Source organism: Macaca mulatta, chromosome 4 (assembly GCF_049350105.2).
Source record: "Macaca mulatta isolate MMU2019108-1 chromosome 4, T2T-MMU8v2.0, whole genome shotgun sequence".
Taxonomy (NCBI): Eukaryota; Metazoa; Chordata; class Mammalia; order Primates; family Cercopithecidae; genus Macaca; species Macaca mulatta.
This window is the reverse complement of record NC_133409.1, coordinates 128,813,728-128,830,883: the sequence shown is the minus strand read 5'-3', so window position 1 is coordinate 128,830,883 and position 17,156 is coordinate 128,813,728. Positions and strand designations below refer to the sequence as shown.

Here is a 17,156-nt window from a genome sequence, read left to right as displayed (position 1 = left end):
AGGCAGGACTGCTGAAAAGTCTGCTAGAAAACAGCAGCTTCTATGACCTTTTCTATCTCTGTGAAGCTCTGGGCCCCCGCCAGCAGTTAATCTGAATAGAGCAGACTTACAGCCCAGATTTTTACTAGTTTCCTGGAAAAGTCGCTCACCTTAGAGTCTGAATTCTGCTAAGTCACCATCCACTTCAAAAAGGAGTTAACTGAATCCAAAGGCCTAAAAACGGAATCTCGGTGGAGGGGGACAAAGACAACAGGGGGTCTGTAAGAGCATTTATGTAACTAGGAACATCTGTTTTGCGGGCTCTTTTGTAGTATTATTGTGGAAATAAGTTCAACTACTAAACTCTAACCATAAAACAGACACAAAAATCTAATACAGTAAGTTCCTTAGAGATCATCCATCAGAGCAGAACCGTAGCCGTAGAAACCCAGTCGCTCAGGTTTCTATGGTATGTCGCTCAGGACATACCAACCCAGATAACCAAACTTTCCAAGTGCCAATAAAGGTGTATCAAAAATGAACCCTTTTGGCTATAAGTCTGAGGCTCATTACATCCTTCTTTGTCTTTTCAAACCATGTCTGAGAAACATAACCATTAAGTGGAGATTAAGTCATCACTCGTTCCGTTTCACTACACACCAGTGATAACTAAGCCACAGAGATACTACCAAAGTGACCCAAATTCATATGCTGTCCCAGTGCAAGCCTGTTTCCTTCTAAAAATTATAATCAAGATTTCAAGGATCATATGAAATGTAAAAACATGCATGGGGGCTTTGTGGCATTTATTTTGGCGGATTGCCTGAGCTCAGGAGTTCGAGACCAGCCTGGCCAACATGGTGAAACCTCACCTCTACTAAAAACACAAAATTAGCCAGGCGTGGTGGCACATGCCTGTAATCCCAGCTACTCAGGAGGCTGAGGCAGGAGAATCACTTGAACCTGGAAGGTGGAAGTTGCAGTGAGCTGAGATTGTGCCACTGCACTACAGCCTGGGCCACAGAGTGAGACTCTGTCTCAAAAAAAAAAAAAAAGAATAAAAAAAGAGAATGAAAACAGACTGAGAGGAAATATTTGCAAAGTTTGCAAAGCATGTGTCTGATAAGACTTACATCGAAAATATAGAGAACGCTCAAAATTCAATAGTTTTAAAACAGACAAATGATTTTAACACACTTCACAAAAAAAGATACACACGTGACAAATCGGCACATGAAAAGATACTCAACATCACTGATCTTCAGGAAGATGCAAATTAAAAATACAATAACGTACCACCACACTCCTATTAGAATAGCTAAAATTAAAGAGACTGCCCATACCAGTGTTAACAAGAATGTGGATGAACTGAACTGGCATACTCGCTAGTGAGAATGCAAAATGGTACAACCACCCTGGAAAAGTCTGGTATTATAGTTTCCTTAAAAAGTTAACATACACCACTCCAAGAGTAATAAGATGAAGAAAAGCATTAGTCCATACATACAAACTTGTATGTTAATGTTCATATAATTTTTTTATAATAGTGAAAAACTGAATGCAACACAAATGGTGAATGTATCAACAAACTGGTATATCCATGGAATGAAATATTACTCAGCAACGAAAAGGAATGAACTACTGACGCATGTAACATGGATGGATCTCAAAATATTTATGTAGAACCAAAGAAGCCAGACCAAAAAAGTATATGCTGTATGATTTCCTAGATATATGAAACTAAATATCAAATGCAAACTATGATTTCCTGGATATGAAAATCTAGAAAATGCAAACTACAGTAACAGAAAGCAAATCAGTTGCATGGGATGGAGAGAGGAAGAAATTACCAAAGGGGCATGATGACATTTTTGGAGATAATGAATATACTTATTATCAGAGGTGATTTTATGATGTATACATATGTCAAAACTTACCAAATTGTACATTTTAAATATGTGCAGTTAACTTTATAACTCAATAAAGCTGTTTAAATGTTTTTTTTTGAAACACCTGATTATATCATGAAATGTAGAAACAGAGTACTAATTAGCAAGCTCATTAGGATATGGTCCTTCCAATAATACCAGCAACATCAGTAATGCTTCATATACAGTTTTCTAACTTTAATAATATATTCACAAGCCTTGACAGTATGTAAAAATGTTCAGAAACATAAATAGTGATGTTAGAGGCTCAGTTAATATTGTGACATCTTTTCTGAACATGCAGAGTCTTACTGAATGTTACTCAGGTTTATGCTTCAAAATGAAACTACACACAGTACCAATCAATGAGTATATCTGCTAATACCATACTTCTAAGACAGTAGGGTCTTAACATGCAGGAATTCAACAGTGATATGGTAGGTCATAGTAACTGGTAAGTCTTAAAGGATTTTTCTGTAGGAGATAGGTACAGAAGACTAATATACTTTTTTTCCATTCTACTTTTCTCATGTTTTTAAAGTACAACATAACCTCTACTTATCGAGAACTAAACAAAGACCTCTATAAGCTGGCTAAACCTATTCACTGCATTTACAACACCAAACTGCACAATAACCTTCACATACTATCCAATGGTATTTCTCACCTTTCCTCCTGTGTTACACTGTTCTTTTGGCAATAATGCCTTCCTTTCTCTCCTTCATCTAATTAATGACCACACATTCTTTAAGGCAGTTTCTCAAAGGTGGTGTCTGAAGAAAAACCAGAATCAACTGAAGTGCTCTCCCTCTCTCTCTCTAGCATACACACATGCACACATGTGCAAAGGGGACAAGGGGACTTCTGGGGGGTGGGTAGGGGTTAATGGACAATAAATGCTGTTGAATCAACGTCCAGTGACAGCTAAAAAAGATAGATGCGACAACTTTGCTTTTTGTGCTACAGAATACGCTATGACCTATAGAAGAAACCTGAATCTTTGTCATGCCTATTAAGAAATAATTAATTTGTGCTCTATATCTTATTTTAAGAAGCCTAGCCTGTGTGAATGCATTTTTGAAGCGCAACTTAGAAATGCGATCAAAATCGCTTGAGCCCGGGAGGCTGAGGCTGCAGTACACTGTGATGGTGTCACTGCACTCCAGCCTGGGTGACAGAGCAAGACCCTGTCTCGAAAAAATAAATAAATAAATAAATAATATTTTTAAAAAAGGAAATAAATATGATAAAAAATTATTGTTAATGGAATTTATCTGAATGAGCAAGTTTCAGTCAACTGTAAAAAACAAACAAAAAAATCCCTACATATGTGGAATGTTACATTCCCCAATGACCACAGCTATTTAAATAAGATATACTAGATATTTTAAATTTTCTAAGTAAATGGTTTAGGCTATTTATGAGTTTTTACTTAACAGGCTAGACACTTGCAAACCATCTCGCTAATATTACCTCTTTTAATCTCAATAACCCTGTAAGGAAGGTAGTGTTGTCCCCATTTATTAGATGACAGAACTGAAGTTGAGAGAGTAAGCAACTTGCCCAAAGCTATAGAGAACCTTCAATTTGACTCAAATAATTGTGCTTTTGTCCATTCTAGATTTATTGCTCAAGACTGTATTTTTAAACAGGATCATAAGCTTATTCATTCATAAGCTAGGCATTTTCTTTCTTTTTTTGTTTGAAAGAGATGGGGTGCCACTCTGTCACCCAGTCTACAGTGCAGTAGTGGCATGATCATAGCTCACTGCAGCCATGAACTCCTGGGCTCCAGCAATCCTTCCACCTCAGCCTCCCAAGTAGCTGGGATTACAGGCACAAGCCACCATGCCTGGCAAGCTATGCATTTTCTAAATAGTCACTTCAGCATTCTGAACCCAACATAGGCAAATTGGAAGTTCAAACTCAATGGATGATATATCAGCCCTTAATAAATCCCATTTCTGTTTTATACATAAGAACATGCTCATAAAGATTAAAGATACATTGCATTTTCCTCTCAAAGTTCACATGGACTTTTCTGCTAACTAGAGGATAATTTACCTTTTTGCCTTTCAAGAGCCACTGCACTGGGTTACAAACTTAGAAGAAGTATAAGTTTTAAATGTTGTTTTCTGACTCTCTACAACCTATACAGTTTGAACTCTGCAAAAGGAAATTCAATGAAATTCATGACTGTAAATAACCCAAAACTTGGTAAAATATTTAAGGACTGGACCTGGAGTCAGACAGATTTCAATTCTGATGATACATCTGCCACTAAGTAGCTGAAAAGGTCTGGTGGGCAGCTAACATTGGAGTGATTAGCAAAAAATCAGGAGTCGTATTTATTACATTTACATCATAGATTTCCCAGATCTGTCTTTTAATGTGCCTAAGTTACAAACAAAACCCATATCTGAAAAGCTGTGTGTGAACTGTGCGGAAGTGCTTACTTGTTTGTATTATCGGCAGGCAACAGGGCACCCAGAAATATCCCCCTCACCTCGCCTCATCCTGGGGCAACATAGGTATCTTCCTGGAACCTAAGAGCTAGAATTTCTGTTTCCCACAGAAGCAGCACAGTAAATGGTGGCTAGAGTTAGGACCTGTCATAGTAAAGGTGAAACAGGCATCTGCAGGCTGATCGTGGAGCTCTCACAGGAAAATACCCGAGTTCCAAAAAGCCAGCATACACGCAGCTCTGTAAGACAATCCACTTCGGCCTTGGATGAGAACACAAGCTGAACCCCAAATCCAAAGTTATTTCTGGTGTGAAGAGACAAATACTATCCTAGTAAGTAGAGCTGAGAATTTCTAAAGTGGCAGCCTCTCCTTCCAACCATACCTATGGCGAGTTTTCAGTTCATGTTTGTCTTTTTTGATCCAAGTCCATGGCTCTGTAAGTGCAACAGTAAGCAATAAAAAGCAGCATTTTGATATGATCCCCATAAAGCCCAACATATCACATCCAAAACACCACTTTCTGTCCTGCGGGCCATTCTTCATCTCCACGTGGCACACCACCCACCACACCCACTTTTATCTACCACACACACTTTTATCTGCCCAGCCTGTTTCTCAGCTATTTCTCAAGGCTTCTGCACACAAACAAGCTCTCTTGCATCTGAGCCACTAGGCTTCTGACCTGTCTTCAGACTTCTATTCAGAATGTGTACCAGTGAGTTCCTACTATGTGCAAAGATTAGTGCTAACCTGTTCTTTTTCACAAGGCTCACCTCATCAAATAAATAAATCTGAGACTGTGGTCTTCAAACTCTTCAACTGTGAACCATTGTAAGAAATAATTTACATGCAATCCAATGCACAAGCCTACCCTTCACACACCCCCTCAAAAGATAACTCAGAAGTTCTACGTAATATTCTTACTATGGTATGATAGATTAATATTCTTCACCCTGTCCCATTTAATATTTTAAAAAGTCCTGTTGGCAAAGAGGTATTAGCACTCCAGTGTTCATCGAAGTTATTCACCATTGCCAAGATGTAGAGACAACTAAATGTTCAATGACAGAAGAATGAAGAAAATGTGGTACATACAAGCAAGGGAATATTATTCAGCCTAAAAAAAAAAAAAAAAGAAAATCCTGCAGTATGGGACAATTTAGATGAACCTTGAGGACATTATGTTAAGTGAAATACATCAGTCACAGAAGGACAAATACTGCTTGATTCTACTTATATGAAGTACTAAAAGAGTCAAACTCACAAAGCAGAATTGTTCCCAGGAACTGGGTGGCGGGGAAAATTGAGGAACTGCTAATCTGTGAGCATGGTTTCAATTATGCAAGATAAACTAGTTCTAGAGATCTGTACAACACTGTCCCTGTAGTTAACAATACTATATTTGTGCACTTAAAAATCTGTTAAAGAGGTAGATCTTGTGTTAAGTGTCTTGCCACACACACACACACACACACACACACACACAAAGTCCTGGTTGGAATCTTCTAAATGTATGTCAACCCACTACTGAATCATGACCTGCAGTCTGAAAAATAATGCTCTATCTTACAAAAGGGTGATTAGATTACGTTGACATGATGATGATGCTGGAGGAATGGTTAGAGGCATCAGCAAATATTTAGGCATGATGAGACCCTCCCAACCTCAACCCGCAAAAAAAAAAAGTCACACCTTCTCTTTGCCCATAAGAGATGTAGAGAGGTGGCCAGGCACAGTGGCTCATGCCTGTAATCCCAGCACTTTGGGAGGCCAAGGCAGGTGGATCACCTGAGGCCAGGAGTTCAAGACCAGCCTGGCCAACATGGTGAAACCCCAATTCTACTAAAAATACAAAAATACAAAAATTAGCCGGGCGTGGTGTTGGGTGCCTGTAATCCCAGCTACTCAGGAGACTGAGGCAAGAGAATCGCTTGAACCCTGGGAGGCGGACGTTGCAGTGAGCCAGATCACTACGGCCTGAGTGACAAGGGCAAGACTCCATCTCAAAAAAAAAGAAAAAAAGAAATGTAGAGAGGTACCACAATGGAGAATTAGTATCTGCATCCCAGATCAAGGGTAGGAGGGAGAACTAGCTGGGGGGAGACCAAGGTTTCACCTAAGTGTCATTGCAGGAGGGAAAGTAGGGTGGGGATTCTTTTTAATCACCTGGGCAATCTTCACAATCTTAATTCTTTCCTTTGTGTCAGGCAACCATCAACACTTCAGGGCAGGAATGTTATTCTTCTCAAAAATTCTATACTCCACCCAGAGATATAACTGAAGTAAATTTAAAATAATAAAAAATGAGCAGCGGGTTGTGTTTTTCATCTAAGATGACTTTCCTACCTCAGTTTCTGTTTACTCACCACTCCAAAAGACATTAATATGTTAGTGGGTTGGGGGGGAACAAAGGCAGATGTGGAAAACAAAATAGTCTAGAGAAATAGAAAGGATAGATCATAAAACAGTAAAATGCTGGTAAAAGCAGCATTTCAAATGAGGTTTAAAAAAATCAATTTATAACTTTGTATTTATAACAGAGTATTTGGAAGAAGAAATGTGAAGGTATAGTCTCAATAGTCACTAAAGAAAGTTTTCGGTGAACATCATTTACACATGTTAAGGTAAGGGCAGTGTTATCAAATCTTTTTTGGGGCTGGGGGGCTAAGGTCTCACTGTCACCCAGGCTAGAGTGCAGTTGAACAAGCACAGCTCACTGCAGCCTGAAACTCCCTGGCTTAAGCGATCCTTCCATCTCAGCCTCCCGAGTAGTTGGGACCACAGGCACACGCCACTAATTTTTAAATTTTTTGTAGAGATGGGGTCTCGCTACATTGCCCAGGTTGGCCTTGAACTCCTGGGCTCAAGCAATCCTCCTGCCTGGGCCTTCCAAAGTGTTGGGATTACAGGCCACCCCGCCCAGCCATTATTAGAGTCTTAACACAATATCAAAGTCTAATTCTCCATAGATCTGCTCAGTATAATTTCTTCAAGAAGTGTTATGACCTGGCTGAAATGCTGCGTCCAATTTTCTCTTCTTTATAGATGCATAATACAAGTTTGCATTATTGCCACTCTTTTCCAAGCCCCTTGATCTTTCGGAGTGGGAAGGAGGTAAACCTATTGCAAAGCTCTCCATGAAAGCCTGTTAAAAGTAGAGACATGTACTTCAAGACTCTACTCTTCAGCTCTTCTCACTTCAACTTACCTAACAACTACAAAAGTCACTTAAAATAGGTAGTTCTAAATGCTCTTCCTGCCAACAGGAGAGGCCCTTTTTAAAAGGGTAAGATTAAGGATTCCTGGAGGGTCTTGCAGGAATACACCAAATGGGACGAAGATGGATTAGGGGTGGTGGGGGGTGGGGTGTTGTCTCCGGAATGAGTTGCTGAGCTCCAACTGTGCTGCAAATTTCCTGTTGATGTACTTCTACCTGGGACAATGACTACCAAAGACATGAACTGCCTGTCTTTGTAGAGAGACCTAGTTAAATGTCAAAAGAAGCACAGGGCACACTGGCTCACGCCTGTAATCCCAGCACTTTGGGAGGCCGAGGCAGGTGGATTACCTGAGGTCAGGAGCTTGAGAGCGCCCTGACCAACATGGTGAAACCCCATCTCTACTAAAAATACACAAATTAGCTGGGCCCGGTGGCAGGCACCTGTAATCCCAGCTACTCAGGAGGCTGAGGCAGGAGAAATGCTTGAACCCGGGAGGCACTGGTTGCAGTGAGCCGAGATCGCGCCATTGCGCTCCAGCCTGGGCACAGAGCAAGATTCCGTCTCAAAAAAAAAAAAAAAAAAAAAAAAAGGAGTAGCACAAAAAAATGTCAAACTTTGAACTGCTCTAGAATGACTAGTTACCATACAGTGGAAACTTTAAATGGTAATTCACTCATTCATGCCACAAGGACCTGATGCCAGGCACAAGGCTGGGACCTAGGAAAACACAGGTGAACAAACATTATGTCCCTGCCCTATTTCGTCTTACATTTTCCTGTGACACACAATACAAAAATGAATATACAAAATGGCAGATGCTGTAAAGAAATTATGAACTTTACAGTAAAACTGAAGAATCATCACCAAAACACATGCTGTGCTTTTTCTGTTCAAAGAAGTGACAAACCACTTTTTGTAGAAATGTGAATTACTAGTCATCATACTTTCCTAATTTAAAACAGCACAATTTCTTCAGCTGTAGGAGGCAGAATTATCTCCCAATCTTAGAAAAAAAAAAAAAAAAAAAAAACTAACTTTTTGAAAGGAGATATTCTGCACTGGTGTAAGAGCACCTCAGCACTTAGGCCAAGAGTGGTAACAACACTGGCCAAAAGATAAACAGTTTACACAGGTGGCAAGCCAGCTAAGGCAAAAATTAAAAACAAGAAAAAAGAGATGGACTTCTCAAGAAGTCATTTAATGTGTACTGCATACACACGTAATTTTCAAAAACAGAAAGGGAAGGCACAAAACGTTTTGGCAGATGACACTAAACCAACAGTTTTAACATTGCTGCATTCCAGATCATTCCAATAAACAATGGTTCAACATACTGAGAATCTAGAGACATTTCATCTCTACGCAGAACACTGGTTTGTGAAGTTTGGATGCTGGACCTAGGCCATGGAAAGACACAAGCAAATCCTAATGCTGAAACTCTAAATGCTTTCCCACTTAGAACTAAACAGGAAAGGGAAGTTTCCTCCCCCATGTAGGAAACTGAGCCGTAATTTACTGGTTTCAATTTATAGCTATCAAGTGTGTGTGTTGGAGGGGAGGGGAGATGAGAAGTTGGAGAGGTTTAAGAAAAAGACACCTGCATGAGGTTGAGCAGAAGTGGACATCCTGAAGACCTGATTTCTAAAAGCAGCAGGCCTGCTAGGAAAACTTAGTCTCTTTCATACTGACCGCAAAAGCGAATTTTGAGCCTCTAAGATGGATCGTGGTAGTCGCCTGTCTGCAGAAACACTAGGTTGAAGACTCGCAGCACCTAGTGTCACTTTTTCATGCTCACGCCCTCCCAGCGCCCAATCCGTGTTTATGGAATGAAGGGGAAAACCCAAAAGAATGAATGAACGAGAAAGGAGTCTAGTCAGGAGGATGGCCCTGGACGCCGAATAGGCGAAGGCAGGGACGATGCTCCCGGGGCCGGGAGGCGCTCGAGGACCCCCGGGCACAGTGGAGAACGCGGACCGCGATAGGGCCGGGGGCGTAGGGCCAGACAAAGGCAGCGCGGGCGGCCAGAGAGGGGTGCCGGGCAAGGGCGGGGGCCGCGGGCGCTCACCTCATCGCCCCACTTGAGAACGTCCTTGTGCCGGTCCTTGACGGCGTGGTAGATGTGCAGGAACTGGAGGATCCCGTGCCGCCGCACGTGGTCGGCATGGCGCTTGGTTTCCTCCCAGCTCAGCGGCGAGCCCTGGGACAGCAGCCCCATGGCCGCCCCCTTCTCCTCCTCCTCGGGGCTGACGGCGGCCGCCCGCTCCCGGCGCGAGACGGACACTCAGCAGCCCGCAGAAGGCAGCTGCCGCTCCACCCCGCGGGGGCGCCCTCGGGCCGCAGTCGGCGGAGGGAGGGTCCCGTCCGCTCCGGCTCCCCGGCGGCGGCCCCTGGCGCCCAGGTGACAGACCCTGGGTCCGACGCACCGCGCGGATGCGAAGGCAGAAGACTGAGGGCAGGCGGGACGGCTCTCGGCCCGGCGGCCTCGCCCTGGCCGGCTCCCCGCTGCTCCTTCTCCCGCTCCGAAGCGGCGGCGTCTGCGGACCCCACGGCCGCGCTGCCGCGGCTGCTCCCGCTTCTCTTTGCCGGTCTGGTGCACTGGCTTCTTCCTACTTGTGACCAAAACCTGCGCCGCCGCCGAGCATGCCCAGTCTTTGCGTCCGCTTGCTCGCCGCTCCTGGGCGCGATCCGTCGCTCCGGGTTTTATAGACTACGGGCGAAGGCGGGGACAGGAGGAGGTGCAGCGGCGGAGGCGTGGCCGGGGGGAGCCCGGTGGGAACTACGGAGACTGAGGAGGGGTGTGCAAGGGTGGTTGGGGCGGAGTCGAGGGAAGCAGCTCGCGGGAAGGGGGCCTGCGGTCTGCCTCGCTTTAAGCAAACGCGACATGTCAAAATTCATTTTTTTTTCCTAATCAAAAGAGACAAACTTGGGGTTGGGGAAGAAAGTTGATTGTTTGAATCAATGACTAACTCACCATATTATTTTTTAGTTGGTCAGGGCCTCACACTTAAATCAGTGAGAGCGGCAGAATGTGTTGAGAAAAGCATTAACATGGTAGTGAAGTGAAACAGTTCAACTCTAGGCTCCATCACTTACTGACTGTGAGACTTGGGACAAGTTCTTCCCATAGCTGCATACAATTATATTAATTCTATCTTTTATAGATGTCGTAATTATGTGCATAGTGTACATGTGTATAGTGTTGATGGCCAATAAATTGACCCGGTTATTAAGAGGAATCAATTTGTCAACATTTGTAAATCATCATTATTCCCTACTCCCTTGATTAACTGGTGACATATGTTCTCTGGATGACACAGACTACATTTATTGCAAAAAGTCTCGAGATAGACCATATGAGGAACCATCTCCAAAAGTTTACCATCTAAACCTAAAATTCATCCCTTAAGTGATCAAAATGACGTTCATGTGAGCCTACAGTGGGGATGAAGATAGTGGGAACACCTAGAGTTGGCCTTATCTTGGAGGGAAAGGAGAGGAAGGAGGTACCATGCCCCCAAATAATTGTTTAATAAATATGTGTTGACAGAGCAATGACCTGTCAGGGGAAAAGTGCAAGCAACTAGATCATACATGTACCTACTGAGAAAGTGTGTGTTTATCATACCATCTTCCCTCGCACTACAGAGTTAACATTTAGTAAGCACTTATTAATTGCTGAATGAGTGAGTACATGATAGCCAGATTCTCTTCTCCCACAGCCTTCATATTGGTTGTGCCCCTCACAGGACTTGGGGACATGAATATACAAGGTCTGGCTGGGATTTCCACAATGGGGTGTGTGTGTGTGTGTGTGTGTGTGTGTGTGTGTGTGGTAGGGATGTTTGAAGCTCAGGAGATGTTTCCATCCTCCTCACACAGCTGGGATAGAAATCAAACCACATTCTAATTTTTCCACAGCCTTTCCTCTAGGGCAGAGATGACTTATGCCTTTTGTACCTTTAATTCTAGAAAAGTGCTTGGTATAGAGTGTGTGCTTAATAAATGTTAGCTTCTCCGTGAAAAGCAGGTAGTGGGAGAGGGGGAGAAACAGTGTTTCACATGTAGGTAAGACATCCAAGGATCACTGGGTTATTCTCACCATCTCACCTCACATTTTCATAGACCTGCATTGTTCAACATGACAGCCATCAGCCACATTGGCCGATGCACATTTGAAATGTGGCTAACATGACCGAGAAACCAAATTTTCATTTTAATTTAATCAATTTAAATGTAAATTTAAAAACTGATACACCATTCAGTTACTGGAAAGCTTTTAAGTAAATCTGGAACAAGTTGGAAATGTGAATCCACTTTTTGACTGTAAATTTTATGAAATGTAATTACAGATCAAGTATTTCCAATGAAAACTTAGTGGCCCAGATGTGCTGTGAGTGTAAGTCACACATCAGATTCTAAGACTTAGTGGAATAAAAAGTTGTAAATAGCTCATGAAAAATTGTATATTGATTACATATAGTATTTCAGAAATTTTGAGTTAAATATGATGTAGTACGTTATTTAAATTAATTCACCACCCCCAGTCCCACTTTTATTTTTAGTTTTAAAGGAGGCTACTGAAAAATTTAAGATTACATATGTGGCTCTCATTCCACTTTATTCAAACAGTACTGATGTAGACCTTGATTTACTCTTCGCAAAGCACACTTTTCCCATACACCTGCTGCACACCATACACTTTTCCCATGCACCCGTTAGGAATCATGGACCTGGGCGGTTCAGTAACAGACTAAATTCTAGTCTAGCCAAAGCCCTATGCGACACTGAACCTAGTGAGAGTTTAACACTGTAATTGGAGTTATTCTGTCCTAGATCCCGGCTGACACTCACATAAGGGACCTCCCTCACCCTATCCCCCGCATTCTGAACCAGCTCTCCCAGCGGGGGTCCCAGTGCTTTGGATAATCCCAAAAAGGGCGCAGGCACTGTTGCACCACAAGGCACTATGCCCAATTTAAACTTTGATCTCTCAGTGCCTTCAGCCGTTTCTGTTACAAAGAAAAAACAAAAACCCCATCACGGATCAACTGAAGTCATATTTAACAAAAGTCACTCCCCTCTGACAATGCTTTGCCTGCATAGCTCCACTACTGCTCGATTTCATTCTGTAGACTGCACCCAGGGCTAGGTTTCGACATCTGGAAGTGAGTTTTCAGCAGACAGCTCCATCAGGGCTGTAACGATAGCTGAAGGGAAAGAAGGAGCTCATATCTTGCAGTATCAGCTCTTCCCTATACCATGACCAAAGGCCAATTCCCGGTAGTGTCTTCTGCGGAAAAACGCGAGACCCGCTCGCCAGGAACCCATCACTGCCCAGCGGCGCCCTGGTTAGGCAACCTAGCCTCGCCGCTCCGCGGACCAACACAGGCCCCGCCCCCAGAGCCGCCCGAAAAACCTGGACGGTGGAGATCCGCATCGGGGGATGCTGTGCGGTCTTGAGGCCAAGCTGAGCATGCTCGGAGAGCCGGCCTGTCGCCGGAGGAAGCGGTGTGGGCCGCGGGCGGTGCACGCCGCGCCGTTGTTGTGATACAGCCCCCGCCACGTGACTGCGCGGGCCCGCCTCCCCCGCGCGCGGCACCGCCTCTCCGTGACTCAGCATTCTGTGCGGGCTCCGAGCCGGAGGTCAATCCGGGGGAGGCTTCTCAGGGCAGAGTCTCAGTCCATCACTCCTGACCTCTGGGCTGCTGCTGCTGCTGGTATTGCAGCAGTCATTTCAGACACGATGGGTTTCGGGCTTCTAAGGACCAAAAAATACATCACTTTCCCTGTGGTCACGCCATTCCCAGTTTCCCCTGAGTCAGCGACTTCGCGAGATCAAATAAAGAAAACAGAGAGAGTGCCTAGGGGACTCTGAGGAAGGCACTTCTAGGTCATCTGCCCCTGCATTTACCGCTCTCTTTGGCTTGAGTATCCTTTCACCTTGGTGGTCTGTTGCGTGGGTACCAGTATATCGCACTCTATGCCAGGTACTTTGAGCTGGTATCCGTAAAACAGTACTAATTTTTGCCACATTTTATAAGTGAGGCAACTGAGATCCAGTAATACTAAGTAACAGGTAGTGGCTAAGTCGGGATTTGAACTCCAGTGATACTTCAAAGCTGTCTACTACACCACTCAGCCTGGGTGAAGCTGGTGGCTGCCTTCAGTGTGATTCTTCCTGGGACTTGATGCCAACCTTCATTACATCCTTTCTTCTCCCTTGACACACCCTTTCCCCAAAACCCGCGGATCTGCCTCTGAAGTCCTTAAGATTTTTGTCTGTTAAATTTCTTAATTGGTAGAAACAAATGGTTATTTCCTAACTTTAGTGTACATGTTAAAGAACAAAAGATATAGAAGGAATTTTCTCCCTACATTTGAATTATACTTGAAATTTGGCTTGATCTTATTCAAGAAGATCCCTGGGGGCTTTATGATGGAAGAGCAGTAACCAAAAGGCTGGGGCTTTGGCCCCAACTCAGAGGGCTACCTGCTGGGTCAATCTAAGCAAAGTTGTGATAATCGTTGGAGAGTCCTTTCCTCTCATCTGTTCAAATGCGAGTCTGGAGGAGATAAAGTTTCCCTTCCAGCCTAAACATTCTCTGGTGTCATTACTAAAATTAGTTGAAAGGGTTCAAATCTTTTTGTATTGTGTAGTTTTTGTAATATATGCTGCTGATGTGTGCTATTGTCATTGTCAAAAAAGCAAGGAACCTCTTTTGACTTTTTCCAAGCCAATTTTTAGTTTACATGGATTTTTGAAAAATATAAATGTGCTTATTTTCATGTAGAGTTACAAAAGGTCTGTGAAGTTCAAGTGAAGAACTTTTTTAACATGGAGAAGTCTGTGCTAAAGAAGATGGGTAGGAGTCAAAAGGGGGCAAGATTAAAGATGTGGGAACGAGAAAGGATGTTTTCAGAAGCAAGATACCTTGGGAGACCTGACTTGTTGGGATCCAGAACACATGGGTAGTGGTGAGCTTTTTTTTCTAGAAAAATCTCATTGTCTTCTTATGCTAAGAAAGAAGATAAAGATGCCATAGTAATGTGTTGGGACGGTTCGAGTGATATCTGAGTCCTGTAGACTCATTCTTCTCACTGGAGAATAATTAAAGATAACTTTTTATTATGGACATTTCCAATAAAGCACAAACGTTGAGAGAACATAGTGTAATGACTCTTCATGTACTTTTTTCTTTCCTTTTTTTTTTTTTTTTTTTGAGATGGGAGTCTCGCTTTGTCACCCAGGTTGTAGTGCAGTGGCATGATCTTGGCTCACTGCAACCTCCACCTCCTGGGTTCAAGCAATTCTCCTGCCTCAGCCTCCCAAGTAGCTGGGACTACAGGCGCCTGCCTCCATGCCCAGCTAATTTTTGTATTTTCAGTAGAGACGGGGTTTCATCATTAGCCAGGGTGGTCTTGAACTCCTCACCTCAGGTAATCTGCCAGCCTCGGCCTCCCAAAGTGCTGGGATTACATGTGTGAGCCACTGTGCCCGGCCTTAGTTTTTGTATTTTTAGTAGAGATGGGGTTTTGCTATATTGGCCAGGCTGATCTCGAACTCCTGACCTCAGGTGATCCGCCTGCCTTGGCCTCCCAAAGTGCTGGGATTACAGGTGTGAGCCACTGCACCCAACCTCTTCATGTGCTTGTTATTCACCTTTGTATGTTTCAGTTATTTACCTCCTCCCATTAGTTTAAAAGAAATCTCACTCAAGTCTGATCTCAGGATCTCAGCTCTAAGTGAAGGTTGAAGAAAGAAAGAGGAATGTAGAAGATGAGGTTTGAGCAGCTGATATGGGAGGTGATCTAGAAAGATGGAAAGTAATGACCAATACCCTAATACCCGTAAACCAAAAATAAAATCCTAAGCCCTCCAACTAACTGAATGAACCACTCCTCTAGGCCAAGAACATTCTAAAGTAAACCTGAGGCCAGGCACGGTGACTCACACATGTAATCCCACCACTTTGGGAGGCCGAGGCGGGCAGATCACCTGAGGTCAGGAGTTCAAGACTAGCCTGGCCAACATAGCGAAACCCCGTCTCTACTTAAAATACAAAAATTAGCCAGGTGTGGTGGCATGTGCCAGTAATTCCAGCTACTTGGAGGCTGAAGTAGGAGAATCGCTTGAACCAGGGAGGTGGAGTTTGCAATGAACCAAAATCGCGTCACTGCACTCCAGCCTGGGTGACAGAGTGAGACTCCGTCTCAAAAAATAAATAAATAAATAAGAGAAAGTAAACCTGGAATATGAAACACTACTTCAGGCCATGATGGAATAGGTGATCGGACATGCCTAATTATAACATCCTCTCTGAATTTCAGACATAGCTGACCAGCATTAACATTGAAACAGAGACCCGAAGACTAACTAAACAGATTCTTTGGAGCAATAAAATACCAACATGATGGATAACAGGCCCTGAAGCTATCAAGTGTTTTATCCCAAAATACAGTTCTTTGACATATTTTGAAATGGCCCTGCAAAGCTGTTTCTTGTGGGGAAAATCTACATCCTGTAGAGAATCCCCTTCCCTTTCCAGGTCTTTTTCCTGATCCAGAAGAGAATTAAGGGAGTCTGGACCTTTTTTAGTCTCCCAACAAACATTTACAATCTATTCTCTCTGAAGCCTGCTACCTGGAGGTTTCATCTGCATAATAAGAACCTTGGTCTCCACAACTCCTTATGTTAACCCAGACACTCCTTTGTATTGATTCTAGGTCCTTAGGTAAACTCAACCAATTGCCATTCAAAAAATCTTTGAATCCACCTATTCAAACATTAGAGGAGACATGGAACTGACCCTCTGATATTGTTTGGCTGTGTCCCCACCCAAATCTCAACTTGAATTGTACCTCCCAGAATTCCCACCTGTTTTGAGAGGGACATAGGAGGAGGTAGTGGAATCATGGGGGCTGGTGTTTCCACTTATTCTCATGATAGTGAATAAGTCTCACAAGATCTGATGGGTTTATCAGGGGTTTCCCCTTTTGCTTCGTCCTCATTTTTCTCTTGCTGCCACCCTGTAAGAAGTGCCTTCTGCTTCCCACCATGATTCTGAGGCCCTCCCAGCCATGTGGAACTGTAAGTCCAATTAAACCTCCTTTTATTCCCAGTCTCAGGTATGTTTTTATCAGCAGTGTGAAAACAGACTAATATAGTAAATTGGTACCAGTAGAGTGGCGTGTTGCTGAAAAGATGCCTGAAAATGTGGAAGCAACATTGGAACTGGGTAACAGGCAGAGGTTGGAACAGTTTGGAGGGCTCAGAAGAAGACAGGAAAATGTGGGAAAGTTTGGAGCTTTCTAGAGACTTGTTGAATGGCTTTGCCCAAAATGCTGACAGCAATATGGATAATAATGTCCAGGCTGAGGTGGTCTCAGATGGAGATGAGGAACTTGTTGGGAACTGGAGTAAAAGTGACTCTTGTTATGTTTTAGCAAAGAGACTGGTGGCATTTTGCCTCTGCCCTAGAGATTTGTGGAACTTTGAACTTGAGAAAGATGATTTAGGATACCTGTTGGAAGAAATTTCTAAGCAGCAAAGCATTCAAGAAGT

At 43.3% G+C, this 17,156-nt stretch overlaps 1 protein-coding gene across 1 annotated transcript in view; it reads right to left on the bottom strand.

The window, feature by feature from the left end:
- Nucleotides 1-9,816, bottom strand: part of GCLC (glutamate-cysteine ligase catalytic subunit) — a 43,629-nt gene extending 33,813 nt beyond the window's left edge. The window contains 1 exon segment of the mRNA NM_001261107.1: nt 9,660-9,816. Within this exon segment, the coding sequence (NP_001248036.1) occupies nt 9,660-9,809 (150 nt within the window). The 5' untranslated portion in view covers nt 9,810-9,816.
- Between the last annotated feature and the right edge of the window lie 7,340 nt (nt 9,817-17,156).